The sequence below is a fragment of the Hydra viridissima genome, unplaced genomic scaffold (assembly GCF_058129835.1).
Source record: "Hydra viridissima isolate aposymbiotic clone 2 unplaced genomic scaffold, HvirCarnegie_v1 scaffold_11, whole genome shotgun sequence".
In the NCBI taxonomy this organism is placed as follows: domain Eukaryota; kingdom Metazoa; phylum Cnidaria; class Hydrozoa; order Anthoathecata; family Hydridae; genus Hydra; species Hydra viridissima.
This window is the reverse complement of record NW_028324310.1, coordinates 2,743,221-2,761,198: the sequence shown is the minus strand read 5'-3', so window position 1 is coordinate 2,761,198 and position 17,978 is coordinate 2,743,221. Positions and strand designations below refer to the sequence as shown.

General features: G+C 35.4%; 2 protein-coding genes across 2 annotated transcripts; both read right to left on the bottom strand.

Annotated features, from left to right (window-relative positions):
* Window positions 1-8,783: 8,783 nt before the first annotated feature.
* Window positions 8,784-9,458, bottom strand: LOC149881707 (uncharacterized). The gene has a single exon (XM_090065838.1). It carries the CDS (start codon window positions 9,456-9,458, stop codon window positions 8,784-8,786), a length of 675 nt encoding a protein of 224 aa, XP_089921964.1.
* A 601-nt stretch (window positions 9,459-10,059) lies between these two features.
* Window positions 10,060-11,526, bottom strand: LOC149881706 (uncharacterized). The gene is made up of 2 exons (XM_090065837.1): window positions 11,368-11,526; window positions 10,060-10,785 (listed from the first exon to the last, which is right to left on the bottom strand). The coding sequence occupies exons 1-2, from the start codon at window positions 11,524-11,526 to the stop codon at window positions 10,060-10,062; spliced, it is 885 nt and encodes a 294-aa protein (XP_089921963.1).
* Window positions 11,527-17,978: the final 6,452 nt, after the last annotated feature.

Below are 17,978 nucleotides of genomic sequence, written 5' to 3'. Positions count from 1 at the left end.
ATGAAAAAAATGGGACGATTGATGGGTATTTATCATCAAATTTGTCTTAGCCATGGCATACATTTGGCTGTGGTAGATGTTTTATATGCTAATCATACAAATTTAGTAGAAACTGATGACGAATATTTTGAAACAGAACTTGATAACTCTTCAATAAGTGACAAATGTAATGATGATGATGAGGAAATTTTGAAAAAAGCGAAGGACAAAGTTGGGTTGAAGTAGCTCCTGCCAATTATGAAATCGAATTTGTTCAAGGTTTTTCTTCAGCAATAAGTAAATTTGCTCGTTTTTTTAGAAAATTACCTTTAAAAAATGATTTTCTGCAAAGAGTGTCAAGAAAAACTGAGAAAGGAAAAAATGATGATAATTGATGTAAGTACACGCTGGAACTCAAAGTTGCCAATGTTAAAGCGGTTCTTGGAGTTGAAAGAAATAATAGAATAAGACTACTATAAAAAGCGGGTTCTGGCTCATTTCCATTTTCTATAGAAAAAATGTCATATCAGGTTCTGGCTCATTGACATTTTTGCGCAGACTCATTGACATTTTTGCGCATTTTCATAATGAGATGACATTATGAAAAAAAGGTTGTGAATGACTTAATTTATTCTTTGTAGTGGTTCTTCAAACTATTGTCTACGTCCATTAAGTATTACTGTTGGTCCTCTTTCAATTATTTCATATCGTTTTTGTTTTTTAAGAGTTAATTTTTCTTCTAATGTAATTTCAAGTACAGATGGTCTTCTTATAATAAGTTTAACTTTAATTTTTCCACCAGGTTCAGTGGGTTCTGTTATAATTATTTCAGACGGAGGTCTTTCAATTCTTCGACGTCGCTCAATAATATCATGTTCTTGGTTTCTTTCTCTCTCATCGCGTATTATGTTTGCTCTCGTTTCATAATTTTCTCGTCGGTTTAAAAGCTCATATTGCCGTTCTATCATTTCATCGTAATAAAAAAAATAACGTAAATCTTCAGGATCGCTTTCTACAATTTCAACATCTTCAGTTACACGGGTTCTTGTAATTATTGTTTCTCGTCGAGAATTCATTATTTGATAACAAGAAAGAATTTATTTAAGTCATTTTCAATTTTTTTTCATCTGTACATTAGATCCAAAGGATCCATGGAAATTCTTTGAATTTTTAAATCCGTTTGCGGATTCATGGAAAATCATGATGAATTTTTAAGCGTAATAATAGACTTGTCCTAGAAGAAGGTAAAAGCTTCCGGATTGACCGACTTGGGCATCACCAGAGTTGAGCGTGACAACGAGTCTTCTACCAGCTGCAACCGTAGGCATAGAATCTGCTTCTCCAAAATTTCTGTAAAAAGAGATGGTGGTGGTGGAACCGATGGATGAAGTGGATTGATACAAAAGTCCAGTCGATTTGTTGTTGAAGGAAGTCAAATTTGAGCCGTTCCATGACGACAAATAAAAATCTTCCAGTCCGGATGAGGAAAAGAAGCATGTACTGTCACCGTCATATCCTGGAAAATACGTGTAATTGTTGGTGTTGTACGGTGTCCAAGGAGTGAGAACAGCGCCGTTACCTGGAGGTAAATTCCCATCGTACATTCTGACTCTAGATTCCCACCAGTTTCCAGAGGCGCCAATGATGTGCATCTTTATGTATTTCAACGACACACCATTTCCTTTTCCGTTGGTGTTCATCAAAACGTATTCACTGCCGTAAGTGGTATTCAAATATCGAAACGTTCTGCAGTATAGCTTGTAAAGAGGGATGGTTGCAGGAATGGAGGTAAGAGTGGAAATGAATGGTTGAATCCAATACGTGATAGCAGTAGCATTTCTGTTGACCAGTTGAATGGAGATGTCGTTTCTGAAAGGCATGTCCAACGTGAAATATCCTCCCAAGGAAGTGGTGTTATACATGTTACATCCCTGCAAAGAATTGGCGTAAAAAGCTCCTCCCAATGGTGAAAAAAGCAAATCAGTAGCAAGTCCTGTTTGATCCACTCCAATTCCGTCAGTCACTTCTGCATAATTCCCTACATTGATTTCTCCATCAGTAAAGATTCGAATAAAAACTTGACCTGGAATATTCGTACCAGAGGAGCCGTATAAAGCCAACCACAATCTTCTCAGCACTCCGGATTTTCCAGAAAACGCAAACACAGGAGAAGTGGTTAGCGCCGCAACCGTCTGAGACTTAAACCCTAAACTGGTAAAACTGGATCCTGGAACGACACTGGTCAAACTCGATTTTTGCAACAACAAGTCTACATAATTCTTTGTTGATCCATCCTGTGAGTTGGTTGGATCAGTCACGTTGATCAATTTGTGTGAATTCAAATCCAAATCTGCTACACCTACAGTTGTTCCACCTGAAGCATGTGTGTCCACATAATTTTTAGTAGCTGAATCCGAAGCTGATGTAGGTTCAGCTAAATTAGTCAATTTGTGCGACGTCATGTTAATGTCGGTGTATGAAATAGTGTTGTAAGAGACTTTGGTGTCTACATACCCTTTTGTCGCTGCGTCTTTTAAAGCGGTGGGGTCGGAAACGTTGATCAACTTGTGTGAGTTCATGTCGATGATCCCTGTGATCGTGCTGGATCCATCTGTTTTAACACATAGACTCGAACTCACATCGACATAATTTTTAGTGGCGGCGTCATGAAGATTAGTTGGTTCGTTCAAATTGATGGCTTTGTGAAAATTTAAATCCAAATCTGCAGTTCCCACTACAGTTCCAGTACCACCTGTCACGTGATTGTCTACGTAATTTTTCGTAGCGGCATCGTGTGCGTTGGTGGGTTCACCCAGGTTGATGATTTTATGAGAGTTGTAATCCAAATCTGCAGTGATGGTGCTCGATCCGTCCGTTTTAATATAAACGTTGCTGGCTGAGTCTGATGCAAGATTATCAAAATAAGCACTGAATTCGCTTCTGTTGAATTTGTCAATCATTTTTTAATGGGGTAAAAATTTTTTTAGATCTTTTAGATCTGTTGAAAATTCTTCGAATTTTTTAAATGAGTAAAACTTTTAAAAAATCACCAAAGGGTATTGACAACGTCTTGAAAGCTGTCTCCCTCTTCGCATTTTTTCAAGACGTAAAGACACAAGTGTCCACAATAAGACGTGTTTCCAAATTGTACCCTTTCACTGTTGTAAAAGACAGGACTTTTCAAATAGTCAACGAGCTCGACGAGAGGTGGCTGAGCGTAAGAGTCAAAGCTGAATTTTTTATCACCGTCTTTGAACCAACACACCCAATGAAACCCATCTGTGCTCGAATCCCCTGTGTTAACAATTCCATATTCTTTTTTTCTTGGCTTTTTTGGCAACGCGTCTCTGACAAAAACTCCTCTAAAGTTTTTTATTTTTAGTTTTTTTGCTGCTTCCATCAACTGAATAGTGGATAAAGCCTCGTTTGGTAAAACAATTCCCTCCACATTTATTTTTTTGTTTCTCATTTTTTTATTTTGTTATTTTTTTAAATCTTTCATTTTTGTTACTCGTCTTTATCACTTACCTTTTTTAATTTGTAGTGTCCATAAGCCAACGTGTGTATTCCATCTTCCAAAATGACTCTTTTGTCATCGTTAGCGCTGAGTGCGACTTTGTTGATTTCTTCAGTGAAAATATTGTGATGATGAGATCGTAAGACGTTCATTTTTCTGAGCTGTTCTTCTTTAGTCATTAAGCATTCTTTATAATCTTGATGAGTGATGTGCTTTTCAACAACACATTTCTGAATTCCTTTGCATTTTTTGTGTTCTTTTTCTTCATTAAAGACCTCATAAGAGTAGAGCTTAGGACGAAGCCCAACAAACTCTTTAATTTGCTTACCACCTGTTTCATCCTTAAACTTGCCGATAACCTTTTTATTTTTAAACCCAACGTCAAATCCAAAGTTTTGAATGGCAGGATGATCTTTAGGAAAGTCGCTCGTGTCAAACTTGCTTTCAACGTCATCAGCAATGTCTTTGTAAAAGTCTTCCGTTTCTATTTCATAAAAGAGCGAATCAGTATCAGTCATGAGTAATTTCAGCTTATCCTCGTATTTAGGTTTCATGTAGTCGTAGTGATGTTCATACATGAGTGTTTTGCTGATGTCTAGGATGCTCATTCCCAAGAAAACAGGTTTGTCGTAAAAAACAAATGTCTTTTCCATGTGAACCGCGATTAAGTTTTCATCAAAAATGGTGTTTCGTTTATATTTAATTTTTTTAGATAATTTTATAGCTTCTTTTCTCGTGGTAATGAGTCTAACATCAACGCGTTTTAGAATATTCTCCATGGTTTTTCCAAACACCGAATTGTTCATCAGCTTGAAAAATTCCTTCTCAAACTCGCTGGTGGCTTTTGTTCTCAATTCGGTGTTGAGATCAATGTACTTTTTCATGAAAGGTTCTTCTTCAAAGGTGATACCTCGATGAATTTTAGTAGTGATCAATCCCATTCGTTCATAGAGTTTTAGGTTTTCATGGTGAATGACATATTTTTCTTTGTTGTTTAAATTGGGAACTAACTTTTCCACTTTTCCAACGAGCATTCTTTCAGGAGCTAAAGGGTAATCATTGTGTAAATCGTGAAGACTTTCAGGATAATCTAAATCAACTTCGAGAATGCAAGGCATGGATTTCCAATTTAAAAGTTCATCCTCAGTCATCCATCTAAATCCTCTAACGGGAAGAGGTTTGCACATAGCCCATCCATAAAGATTATTGGCGTCTGAATACTGAAGGAATTTTGAAGGTTCTGAAGGATTATAATCTTTACCCATGTATTTGTTGTTAGCAGTTCCATGTCGATTGGAGATCATGCAGATTCCACCGCGTATTCCTTTTCGAATCATGTTGAGCATATCAATATCGGTTATAAGCTCTATTACAACTTCAGTTATCTTTAGCAGAGCATCCCAAGACAAACCAGGGGAGGTGTAATACCAAGCAGGATCAAGACTGTAATGTTCCATACAAGTGTCTCTAAAAGTTTCAAAGACATCTGCCAGTATCAGCACATCCGACACGTTGTACAAATCGTGATAATCTCTGAACGTTTTGCATTGAAACGTGTTCCAAACCTTTTGCGCATGCGCATATTCTTCGTCGCTTATTCCCTCGTGTCTAAGTTTTGAGAAAAACGCTTCTTTTGGTGGTAATTGCGTTTCTTGAAATTTATCGAATCCGTCCACCCAATCGTAAGGGTATACACCTTTTTTACAAAGCAAATTAAATTTTTCACCTTCAAAATGTAATGCAAGGCTTTTAAACTGCTCTGGCTTTAAATTTTTAGACAAAGTATCCAATTTGAAGGAAAGGAATTTAAAGCTGTCGATGAACCTCAATTCAATTTTTTTGTTTTTTGGTTTTCCATCTTTTCCAATGTACTCTCCCACTTTGATTTTTTTCGAGAAGCTGATATATTTTTCTTCATTGTTGGGTATACAAGTGATCTTTCCACCTAATTTCTTGATGATCAAATGAGCGTCGTAACCAGACAAGTTATGAAAAACGACTGGGATGAATTTTGGAACTTGAAATTTTTTATTGCAATCGTCGTGAGCCGCTCCTCGATATTTTCCAGTAAAATGACAGTGATCGCGTACTTTGTCGTCTTTGAGATTTTTATTGCAAATGTGGCAAACTGTTGCGGATTTGAAATTATTTTCGTCCTCTTTTGTCAAAACCATCTTTTTTTTCTCGATTTTTCCGAAAATTTCTTTTATTTCTTTTTCCAAACTTTCGACAAAAAATTGAGCCACGTCTTGGTTCTCGTTTGACGATACGGAAATGGATGGTTCAGCATCATAAACGGTTTCATCAAAACATTTAATGTAATAGGAAAAGGAACTTGGAATGTGTCTTTGAAACTTTTTTGTGTAAGACTGGTTTGAGTTGGGAGCGCACGTGTCTATCGGCTTGATAAAGCTTTCAAAGTCAGCATATACGATAAATGGAACCCTCATTGACTTTCCGATGCCTTTAAACTGAAGAGTTGCACCCTTTTTAGGAAGTTCAATTCTCATTGACGCGTTTTTATAACAATCTTCTCGATGTTTTTGAAGCTTTTCTTCTTGATCATAACATTGAAGACACCTTCTGCAAAAATGTTGTTTTCTTTTACCTTTTGATGCTGAGGAGCCAGCAAATCGACTGAAACTATTAATGAGACAGTAATGTTCTGTGTCTTCGTTTTTAATATACAGCAAATCAACATTATGCTTTCGATCGAGAAAGTCAGATACTTTCAAAGGGTTGGGTTTTTTATTTTCATACTCAAAAACGCTGATGCTAATAGTTGGATTATTTTTTTCAAACTTGACAATATTATGGTAATTCACAGGAAACTCCATTCCTTCCCAATTCAGCTCTTTTGACTTTTCAATCAAGTCTTCATCAATTCTTTCGTTGTTTTTATTTTTCAGATTCAACGCTCTGGTAACTGACCATTTAAAGCATTGATTGTCGTTGTTTTTCATGTTGATGATTGCCTTTTTGTCTTTTAGATCATCAGTCAGCTCAATGTAGGATCCACCGCTGAGAGGTGTGTAATCGATAAAGTTTATATCCATTCTTAAAATCTTAGATAGGATGCTATTAGAACCTAAAGCATTGTATTTGGCACTACTTTCCAAGACTTTTTCTTCCATTTCACCCATGAGTTCTCTTACATCTGTAGCTGCTCGAATAATTTCCGAGCTGGATGAAAAGCTTGCTTCCCGAGTCACTTCTTCACCGGTCATGATGCTTACAGATTTCATTTCGCACGTTAAAATAATTCTTACTTTTGTATTCCTTTCTCCCTCCATGGTTTGAATGGCAGACTCTCTTACCAAATTAAAAAAGGATGCAATGTCTTGATATTGAGAAGAAGGCTCGTAAGAATATAACCTAACAGTACTACCCAACGCGAGTTCAGTCAACTTGAATTTTATTTTATAAGGCTTTGGCACGGGATGTTTATACACTGTTTTTAATACAAGTGATTTGATAGACTGTATCTTTTTATCGATTTGTTCCGCTGATTCGTTTACCTTCTCCTTGACTACTTCAGGAACGTAGGGTTCTATCCAATCTTTAACATCATCAAACTTAGTTTTAACATACGACGCCACACTTTTTGCAGCTGCCTTCAGACTTGAAAAAAGTGAAGGTCTCGGTGGAATGACTGGTTTTGGTGTTATGGCAGGTGTTAAATCTAAAACCGGTTCATCAAGGATGTGTTTTTGCAAATGAATTGGTTTTGGAGCAATAGGAGGTTTTACCACAGGTCTTGGTGGAATGATTGCTGGTTTCGGAGCAATAGGAGGTTTTATCACTGCAGAAGGAACAATCCTTACTTTTGTTGGCTTTATTGAAACTTTTGCCGGTTTTATTGAAACTTTTACAGCTGGCCTAACAAACCTCACCACGGTAGCATTAACAGGCAAAGGTCTTGCCTCAGTCGTTCGCCTACGAAGAGAAGCAGGAGCAGAGACAACTCTAGGAGGTTGCAAAGCCATTATAAGTTCCCCCTTTCTCATTTTAGAATACCCTCTTATTTTTTGTCTTTTAGCAATTTCTTTTAATTCTTTCAACGTTTTGTTTTCCATTTTTATTATAGCAAGAAATTTATTTAACCCAAAATCATTTTTCTAATATTTTTATTTCTTTTCAATTCTTCAGAGAATTGAAAAAATTTTTTACATTTCTCACGGACTTTTTCTTTCAAGCTTTTCCGAATTTAAAATTTCAATCTTTATTCCATCTTCCACTTTTCCATTTCGACGTTCTAAATATCTCCATCCATGTCCTGTCTTTTTCATTGCTTTGTAAAGGGATTTGTATTCAACCACTTCCCCGGTTTCCATATTGGTTGTTTTCACAGACACAGGTTTATTTCGAATTGAAGCAAGCCTCTCATATTTTGGATCGATCGGTTTTTTTTCCGTTTTCTCATTTTTCATTTTTATTTCTTTTTTTGGTCGACCCACTGACCTGTGTTCTTTTACACCTTTCAAAAGCGAATCTTTACTTATTAGATTATTATCAATCGCAATCATCATCAAAGGCAACAATTTGTTTGAGGTTAATGTGATTCCATTTTCCATAAGCAAATTTTTCAGATAATTTTTTGTATATCTCATGTTTTATTTTTAAAAAGAAAAAAATTTATTTAGATCATTTTTGTTAAGAATCTCATGACGAACTTTCAAACCTAATAAACAACGTTCATGTTGGTTCCGTCGGAATCGAATTTGATCAATCTGTCTGAAATGATCACTGCAAAAATAACGGTGTTTTCTGGTACTGCTGTTCGAAATTTGAGGTTGACCACCAATTCTGCCGTTTCAGAAACAACTCTTTCTTTTTGCTTGCTAATGTCTACAAAAAACAACGGAAACAAATTTTTATATTCAAGCAGAGACAAACCAGATTGACAAACAAGTTCGTTTGTACCATAATATTTATCGTCAAAAGAGAACGTATCAGAATGAGCCATGGTAATTTTCTTTTCTCCAAAATTCAAATCGTAATTGTAATTTGGATATTTTATTCCATTGACGGTTACGAAAAAATTGCTGACATCACAATGGTTGAAAATGGCTGGATTTATAATTTGACTGGAATTCTTGTTTGTCTGAAGTCCAAGCACGATATATCTCGGAACGCTTTTGTCTGTGATTCTTCCTAGGGTCCAAGTGAATTCTGTTAGACCAGCAGGAATGACCTGTCTTTCGACTCTGTTTGACTTATAAGCTACTGGGACGGAAATTTTACTCGCCATTAATTTCAAGAATTCGGATTTCTTCGAAACATCCAACTAAATTCTAGGCATAAAAAGTCTGAATTTTTTAAGGTCGATCATTCCTGCGGCAACAGTCTCGGCTCTGTAAATGGCGTCGTCGTATTCTTTTTTTGAAAAGGTAATTTTGTGTCTGAATCCATAGACAACTTTGTCGTAAGTTTCGCAAAAACCAAAAATGTGTTTTAATGGTATCTTGAACGAAAATGCACCAATGGATGTCGTGTCTGCAAACAAGTGGTCTCGTCTTACAACAAACCCTGAATTTCCGGTGGCGTTTGAAGTGTCTTTATACCACATTTGCTTCAAACCATCTGCAAGCTGAAAACCAAAAGGGTATTTCAACAATCCAAGTATGGTTGTTCCTTGACCTGGATACATAACCCTTTCCACTTGTTGTCCTGTTAAATCATAGGTGACATCGCTGAACAAATACATGATGGCGTTGTTTATCAGAGCAATGTTGTCTGTTGCTGTGTATGCAGTTCCATCTGCTTTTTTGAGAACCCCTTCAACGAGGATGTAAGCCTCAGACGGAACTGTTTGCACAGATTGACAATCAATTTCAAAAATGATCTCTGCTGAAGAATTTAAATCGAGGTTTGTTGGGTGGTACTCGAAAAAATCAACTTTTTCAATTCCAGTGTCATACTCTGGCATTTCATCAACTCTTAATCTATCGGTGTTTATCATTTTTAAAATGAGAAAAAAAAATTTATGTCATTTTTGATTTGTTAAAATAATCAAGCAATCAAAAGCCCGCTCCCCATTTTAACGAGATCTTGGATTCTAGCCGCATTCTTTTTCGTCATTTTCTTTTTCACTTGAATGGAAGAACCAAACATTTTTTTATGCAGCTCTTCCATTGGATTAATATACGGATCAGTCTTTACCGCTTCGTTTACAATCGTGGTGAGTAATTGGTTTGGATTCGCCGTACCTGTCTTGGCGTAAACTTTTTCAAGCGCTTTTTTTCCTTTGTCGATGGCAACGTCTTTAGCAGTGGATATAGCTGAAGAGGCTAATTCTTTTCCAGCTGATTTGGCGGCTGTGATTGCTTCTCTTCCAATTTCGCTTGCTGCTGCTTTTCTCAATAAATGAAGAGACGATCGTGAAGCATTTGTGGCTGCCATTCTCCTCAAAAAATTTTTAATCGCGTCCATGATTCCCCCACCTCCAACGACGTTCTTTTTAAAATATCTTCTGTTGTTCACAATGAGCATTTTTTAAAATGAGAAAATATTTTTTTAAATCCTTTGGATTCATTGAAATCTACGATTTCTTAAATCCGTTCTCACGACTCGATGTATTTTTGAATCGCTCTGTATTCCTCTTTGTTAATTTCCCCCTGTCTCAAAAGCTCGTCACAAATGGCAACGGCTTCGTTTCTCGATGCTATATTTCCAGCATGTCCTGCAGCGATGCTCAAGTTAAGCCTTTGCATAAGCACATTCGGATCGCTCGGAAGAATGATCACTCCTCGACCTTTTTTTCCACTCGTTAGTGTGTAATTTTTTTTCCAAATTTTTGAAACAATCTCTTTCCACTTATAACCTCCCAAAGCTTTTGGCTTGGTTGGTTGACCTGGTTTCTCCATTGCATGTGTTTCAACCAGTATTTTTTCATAATTTTTCATGTCTTCGTCTGTTACCTTTGTTGTATCAGGTACAGATCTTGTGATCAACTCCCAAAGACCTGTCGTCCCCTCATACTTTTCTCCATCAATAATAACGTCGTTATTGTCGATAAAAATTTCTTTGTCTCCAATAAACATTTTTCCGCGTTCTTTTGCGTGAATTCCAAACACTCTGTCTGCATAAAATTTTTTGGCTGCATATTTGGATAAATATTCCAAAGCAATATTTCCAACATTCATTTTTCCAAAAGTTTTATCACTTTTTGGACTTTCAAAAGACGGTTCGCTTTCTGGATAAGTCAAAGCCAGTGGAGTGTTTTCAACCTCTCTGTATGCAATGCTTTTTAATTCGTTTTTTATATTTTCATTGCTCTCAATCAGAGGCTTAAAAAACTTGCTCAAATCAGTCTGATAATTTGCATCTGAAATGTTGGTGTTGAGACTTTCATTGTAAAGCTTTTCTCTATTAGCTCTATATTCTCTCAAAATCTCATCTCGCTTTTCAGGATCTTGTATTCTAAAAAAAGACATTTTTAGAATACGGAGAAAAAAACTTAAAACAAAAACTCGATTGCGTTTACGATTTCTTTTTTGATTCTTTAATTTTTCTTAGATCCGTTTGCGGATGAATGGAAAATCATGATGATTTCTTAAACAAGTTGTTGAATGCTTTTATCGCGTCTTCTCTTCCTTTTTGGATCAACGACTCTTTAGTCAATTCGTCAATGACGCTTTTTGTCTTGGTTCGGATTTCTTCACTCATGGCTTTGAATTTTTGAAGCTCGCTGAGAATGAGTTCGTACTCGGAATCACTCACAAATCCATCCATAAGAGATTTTGAAATGTGGTCACTAATCGTATTCAATTTTGTCTCGGAAAGAACTTTCAATTTTTTTTATGCTTTTCAGCCTTTAGCATCATTTTTTTGTTCTGATGATTTCCGAAAATGGATAAAGCTCCCAATACAACAGCAACCCCTTCACACGCAATCGAAACTGGAGTGGCAACAACGGTTGATAAAAGTGCAATACCTGTAACCCCTAAACCAATGCATACCGTTTGTAATCCGTCGTCGGTGAAACGAATTATTTTTGCCGCTCGATGGTATTTTTTACTCAAAGCCATTCGTTTCACTTTTTCATCCTCTATTTCTTTTTGGATCTCGCTTATTTTTTGAAGCCGGTAAATATGTCCTCCATCTAATGGTGCCGTTGGAAGAACTGGATAAATTTTTTCAGTGTTTTTGATTATCTCCATCTTTTTAACAAAGACACATTTTTTTTAATTCGAATCGATGTAGTTTATTTTACAAAGCTTTTCACCTTTTTTAACTATGACTTCCTGGTTGTTATAATTGTGTATGGTCATAACTATGTCATCCACAGACTCGGAAAAAATAGCATCGTTTTTGAAATAATTCAATTGGTTGCTTATTTTATCCATCAAAGTGACGACAGCAATTCCTTTGTCTAATTGTAAACCTACAGACAACGATATCTGCTTGTGAGATACAGGAGGAAATTTAATGTCTTGTTGAGCAAAAATCTCGTGCTGTCTGTAGGTGTTGAAATAGGTGGGATAATCCAACTTTTTCTTTGTTACAATAATGTTTTTCATATTTTTTCGTTCCAACTCTTTGATTCTATCCTCTAAATGACTCAGTTGGAAATTAAAATTGTAAATCTCTGCTGAGGCGCTGTTTTTAAGCAACTTGTGTGGGGCATGCATTTTTTAATATGAAAATAAAATGTTTTAAGTTTAAATTAAATGTTTTATTTTCAGTTTTTTGTGCTTTTACATTTCCTCGTCAGAATCCATTTCTCTCAAATCCAAGTTTTCACACATCATGATGCTATGAGGTAAAGATGCATTTTTTACGATGATGGCTTCGGACAGTTTAACTTGAATAGACACAATCGAAGGGCCAATATACACCCCCTCAATTCTAAGTCCTCCAATAGCATAACATCGTTGATTGATAAAATCATGACCAGAAGATAAGACCAAATTTTTATTATGATGTTCTCCTTTGACTCCATTTTTTATATCAAGAGCTGTTTTCTTTCTATGAAATGTAGAAGTAATGAATATTTCGTCTTCATTTTTAGATCCTTTAGTTATATACATTTTAGCATAAAACACTGGCGCTGCATCAGCATGGTTAGCTTTATATTTTAAAATACTCAATTCGTCTGAATTAATTTGCTTTCTTCTTCCTCCCTTTTTAAGTTTGGATGACAATTTATCTACTTTACCTCTAATAAACAAAGTAATCTTTTCCATTGTGCTAATAAACTTTTCTTCTTCTTCACTTTTACCCTTTTTAGCATCAAAGCAAACAAAGGACATGGAATATCCAGTCAATTTTTGTGTTACCGGATCTTTATTTTCACACACACCATACGAAAATAATGTAGGTGTTCGTAATACAAGAGGACCATCTCCAGTTGGATAAGAATATTTTACTGGCACTTTTTGATAGACTACTGGTTTTGTTGCTGCGTAAATTTCTCCAACTGATAATTTGCTCTCATCAAAATTTTCCATTGTAATAAAATTCATTTCTTTTCTATATACAAGATTTTTATTTAACTCAAAATAAAAATTTTTTCACTTCTTTATTATCCTAACCCTTTGACTAAGGAATTAACTTTATCATCATTTGAACTATTTCACTCATTTTACGATAGCAAAACTTCAAGTTATTCTTGGTTGTTCTCAATTTCATATTTTCTCTATCCCAACGATATTCATCTTGTACTTCTAAAAAATCATCAGCCAATTTTTCTCCTAAATAATACATCTTTTTAAGGATATCATTCATATCATCTAAATTCTCTGCTTCATACATACTACAACGTAATTCATTCAACAACAATTGATACCTAGACATGAACATATACAAATCATTATCTCTCATGCGCTTATACATAGCAATTTCAGACACATTTATTAATTCAATCATCTTATTCATTTCTTTTCTATATACAAGATTTTTATTTAACTCAAAATCAAAAATTTCTTTTTTTCTTGCCATACAAAACGACGAGACTATTTTTGCAAACGTATCAATTCTTCATTATTCACCCAAGAGTTGAATGAATCTGGATATCCAAACCATTTGACTAAAGATCTGTTCTTTTGCTTTCGAATGACTTTTTCAATTCTGAATATGTCTTGAGTTGACTTTTGCATCTCCTGTTCATAAAACGTACCTTTAATTTCTTCACCGTTAGCATCAGCGATTTTATACGTGGGTGGATTCGTATGCTGAACATTTGACACTGTAAAAACCTCTTCAGTCCATCTCGGCGTATACCCTTTTTCAAAATGAGACTTCTTTTTTACGATCCTCACTTTGTCTCCCATTGAAAATTTTGGTTCTGCTCTTTCTGTTTGCGTCTTTCCATTCAGGTTCATCCAAACCCTATATTTATTCTTTTTATCCCTGGCTTCCACTGGAGTCATTTTGATAGAAGAGTGTTTGGCGTTGTTGTAATTTTTCACCATTTCATCTAATACGTCAATGTATTTATTGGTATTGTTGGCTGAAAAATATTTAAACATTCTCTCTTTCATCGTTCTATTCCATCGCTCGACAACAGAACTTTTTTCCTCGTTTTCAGTGGAATACAATTGCACTCCCAACGCTTGTACATGCTTGTTATAAAACTCTTTACCTTTGTCCACCCACATCTTTGTACACCTTCTCTCCTCAAATATTTTGCTTAGAGCGTTAGCTACATCAACTCCAGTTTTACTCTTTAACGGAACGATCCATCCATACTTTGAAAACACGTCGATCACCATGAGCAAATATTTTACGCCGTTGTTGAATTTTGAAAACGATTGCATGTCAACCAAATCTGCGGCCCATATTTCATCCATGTCGTTCACAAACACTTTTCTTCTTTTAAAATGACGAATGGCTGGTTTATGAAGCTCGTTTGCAAGTTGATCCGTCCATTTCAGGTTCTCCGGTGGTTTTTTTTAACAGATACACCTAATCCGAATTTAGCTTTGGCTTTGATGATGGGAGTGATCAGTTTTCTTTCGTTTATTTCTCTCTGAGTGGGATTTTGTATAGAGTTCATTTCTTCAAGCATCATTTGATCTGCTAAATTTCTGCTTTGAACGTCGTTTAAATATTTATAAGCTAAATCATGATGGTATGCTGCATTGTCCACTCGATCTACCGGTTTGCTCCACTCTTGATACATGTCTGTGGATGTGAGTCTTTTGTCCAAGTTTGTGCCAGGTCCTGCAAAATTCATTCCTGGAATGTGCATTTTTCCTGGAAATTTTGCCCATGGAAGCTTTATTTTTTTTGAAAAATTGTTAATCGTTTCCACCAAGTCTCCTCCTTTTGCCGTATGCGAAGATGATCCTTTGAACGCATGCGAAGAAACAAACTTACATTTGGTTGTTCCGCAAACGTTGCAAACCCCTTTAACCATATGCCGGTTGTTTTTTGTGATTTCGTTTCTCAAATGATTCGTTTCTGTTTTCCTTTTACATTTAACACAGTACATTTTATTTTAAAAAAATATTTTTAAACTAAAAAATGGAAGTGTCTGATTTGTCATGGAATATTGGAAAAATCAAAAGAAACAACAACAAGCTTTTACCGAGAAGCATTCGAGGAATCATCGTTGGGAAATCCGGATGTGGAAAAACAACGTTGCTTCTCAATTTATTGCTCAGACCTGGATGGTTGGATTATAACCATTTGCAAGTTTTTGGAAAATCTCTTTTCCAACCCGAGTACAAAATACTAAAAAGTTCGTTCGAAAAAAAATTACCAAAAAAAATAATTCTCGACTTGTTCAAGGTGCAAACCGAAATTGAAAAATTGAAACTAGACCCTGAATGTGTTATCAACGATCTTTCAAAAAATTTTTCCGAAACCGAGGGTATGGAGTGTGAATTTTTTGAAACGGCTGACGATGTGCCTAATCCTGAAGATCTTGATTCATCCAAAAACAATTTAATGATCTTTGACGATTTGCAACTTACCAAACAAAACAAATGTGAAAAATATTACATCCGAGGAAGACACTCTAACGTCGACTGCTTTTACCTCGCTCAAAATTATTTCATGCTCCCAAGACAAACGATCAGAGAAAACACCAATTTTATCTGTCTCTTTCCTCAAGACTTAAAAAACATTAACCACATTTATCAAGATCACGTTTCGAGTGATATGGGAAAAAAAGAGTTTGAAAAGTTTTGTAGGCATTGTTGGTCTGAACCTCACGGATTTGCGGTGATTGATTTGTCGTCAAAAAAGGACAATGGAAAATATCGAAGCGGATTTGACACTTTTTATTTTCCAAAAGAAACCATTTAAGAAATCGTAGATTTCCATGGATTCAAAGAATCTAAAATTTCACTTGTGAAATTCCATGAATCCGAAGGATTTAAAAAAAATGTTACATAATAAAAAAATGTCAGGCATAACCATCGACGTGGACGGAAATTCCAACGTAATCATAACAGAATTTTTAGACAAAATCGTTTTTGACAAAGGAAAAACTTATGAAATGGCTTTTCTAGGGCTTGAGACGTACAACAGCTTTCCAAACATCATCAGCAAAAACAATTCTTTCCGGTATAGCATGAACAACGGAAGGAATTGGGAAAATGTCACCATTCCAGACGGGAGCTACGACATTAAAGACATCAACAATTATTTACAAAAGGTCGTCTCAAACACAATAAAAAATTATGCGTCTCAAAGCGCTAGCTACGTCACAGCAAATAAAATCAGCTACTCTCCCGATAACATAAAAATCGGACCCAATTTAAACACTTTAAAATCAACCATCACACTTGGAATGAATTATTTGATGGATTTGAATGTGGAAAACAGCATCGCCTCAGTTTTAGGATTTACAAAAAGACAATTGGATCCTAATTCCGAATATGAGTCTGACGATATTGTTAGAATTTCAAGCATCAACACGATCAGAATCCTCAACAACGTCATCGGGTCTGCTTACGTCAACGGATCCCAACTCAATTGCATCTACTCTTTTTATCCAGCTGTTGGTCCTGGTTTTAAAATCATCGAAAGACCAACTCATTTGACTTACCTCCCTATCAAAGTCCCAGAAATTTCCACAATGATCACTCGCGTTGTCGATCAAAATGGAAATTTGGTTGATTTTCGTGGAGAGGAGATTACGATCCGTTATCACATTCGAGAAGTGAAATAAATATTTTTTCTCACATTTAAAAATGAGCAAATATGTTAGTGTTAAATTAAATGTGTCTCAGGGACAGATTGAAAAAATAAAAAAATCAATGATAGCAGGTAAACCTGTGAGCATCCGTATTTCAAAAGATGATTTTAACGGAAACGACGTTTTACTTGTAACACAAAATCAACATCGAAAACTTTTGGACGCTCTCCATCGAGGAGTTGGAGTCACCATTAAAATGAGCAAAACCCAATTGGAACATAACGCAAATGTGAAAGGAGGATTTATTGGAGCTCTTCTACCTTTATTGGGTATGTTGGGTAGTACACTTGCAACAAGAGTAGTTCCAGCTCTTGCCACCGGATTGTTAGCAGGTGTAGGATCTTCTGCAGGTTCTGCTATGGTTGATAAAATTGCAGGAAGAGGTATCGTTTATTTGAAAAAGAATGGAAATGGAATGAAAATGGGAACGCACAGAGGAAACGGATTATTTTTAACACCCTGGCCTAAAGGAGGATCATTCAAAGACGGAGTTTACGTTAAAAGCGGAAGAGGATATGAATCTATCGGAGCTGGTTTGCTTCTCGGACCAAACTCTCCATTCTCAAGCATCCCTTTTTTAAATTTAATTTTGTAAATTATACAGTGAAAAAAAACTTTTTTTAAAATGACTTAAATAAATTTTTTCTTGTTATAAAAATGAGTATTACAGAACAAGAAGAATTTGAGGAATTCCTTTACAGCGAACTACAGGAAATAAACACTTTTGATCCAGAATTACACAGAATGGCCATACAATTCCACGATGATAATCACAAAAAAAGAATTGATGAAAATTATATTAATAAAATTAAAAAATTAAATACCTTACCCATTCATACCAATACTAAACTCTTACTAAAACATGGATTTGAAGAACAACGACAAAAACAACATGCGAAAAGAATTAGAGAAACGCGAAGAGAAAAATATAAACATCTTTTTCCATACTTGAACTACTACAAAGAATAAATTAAGTCATTCACATCCTTTTTTTCATAATGTCATCTCATTATGAAAATGCGCAAAAATGTCAATGAGTCTGCGCAAAAATGTCAATGAGCCAGAACCTGATATGACATTTTTTCTATAGAAAATGGAAATGAGCCAGAACCCGCTTTTTATAGTAGTAATAAGTACTAATAAATTTTTCAGTTATCCATTTATATCCAACAAATTGTGAAATTAAGCAGGTTGAGGAAATTGTAGAATCATTAGAAATAATTGAGGTAAGTTCACTTGCATTGGGAAGGCGAGATTGCAATATAATTGATGCTTTAAAAACATTTGAATTTATACTTTCTAAATTGAAAACTCAATCAAGTGAAACTGGTA

What these genes read in the sequence shown, in the direction of transcription:
- LOC149881706 (XM_090065837.1), bottom strand. Translation starts at nt 11,526, where the DNA reads ATGGCTTTGAGTAAAAAATACCATCGAGCGGCAAAAATAATTCGTTTC. An exon ending in CGTGTGAAGGGGTTGCTGTT is followed by an intron (nt 10,786 to 11,367) that starts GTATTGGGAGCT and finishes AAGTTTTTTAAG; the next exon opens with CCTCTGATTGAGAGCAATGA.
- LOC149881707 (XM_090065838.1), bottom strand. Translation starts at nt 9,458, where the DNA reads ATGATAAACACCGATAGATTAAGAGTTGATGAAATGCCAGAGTATGAC.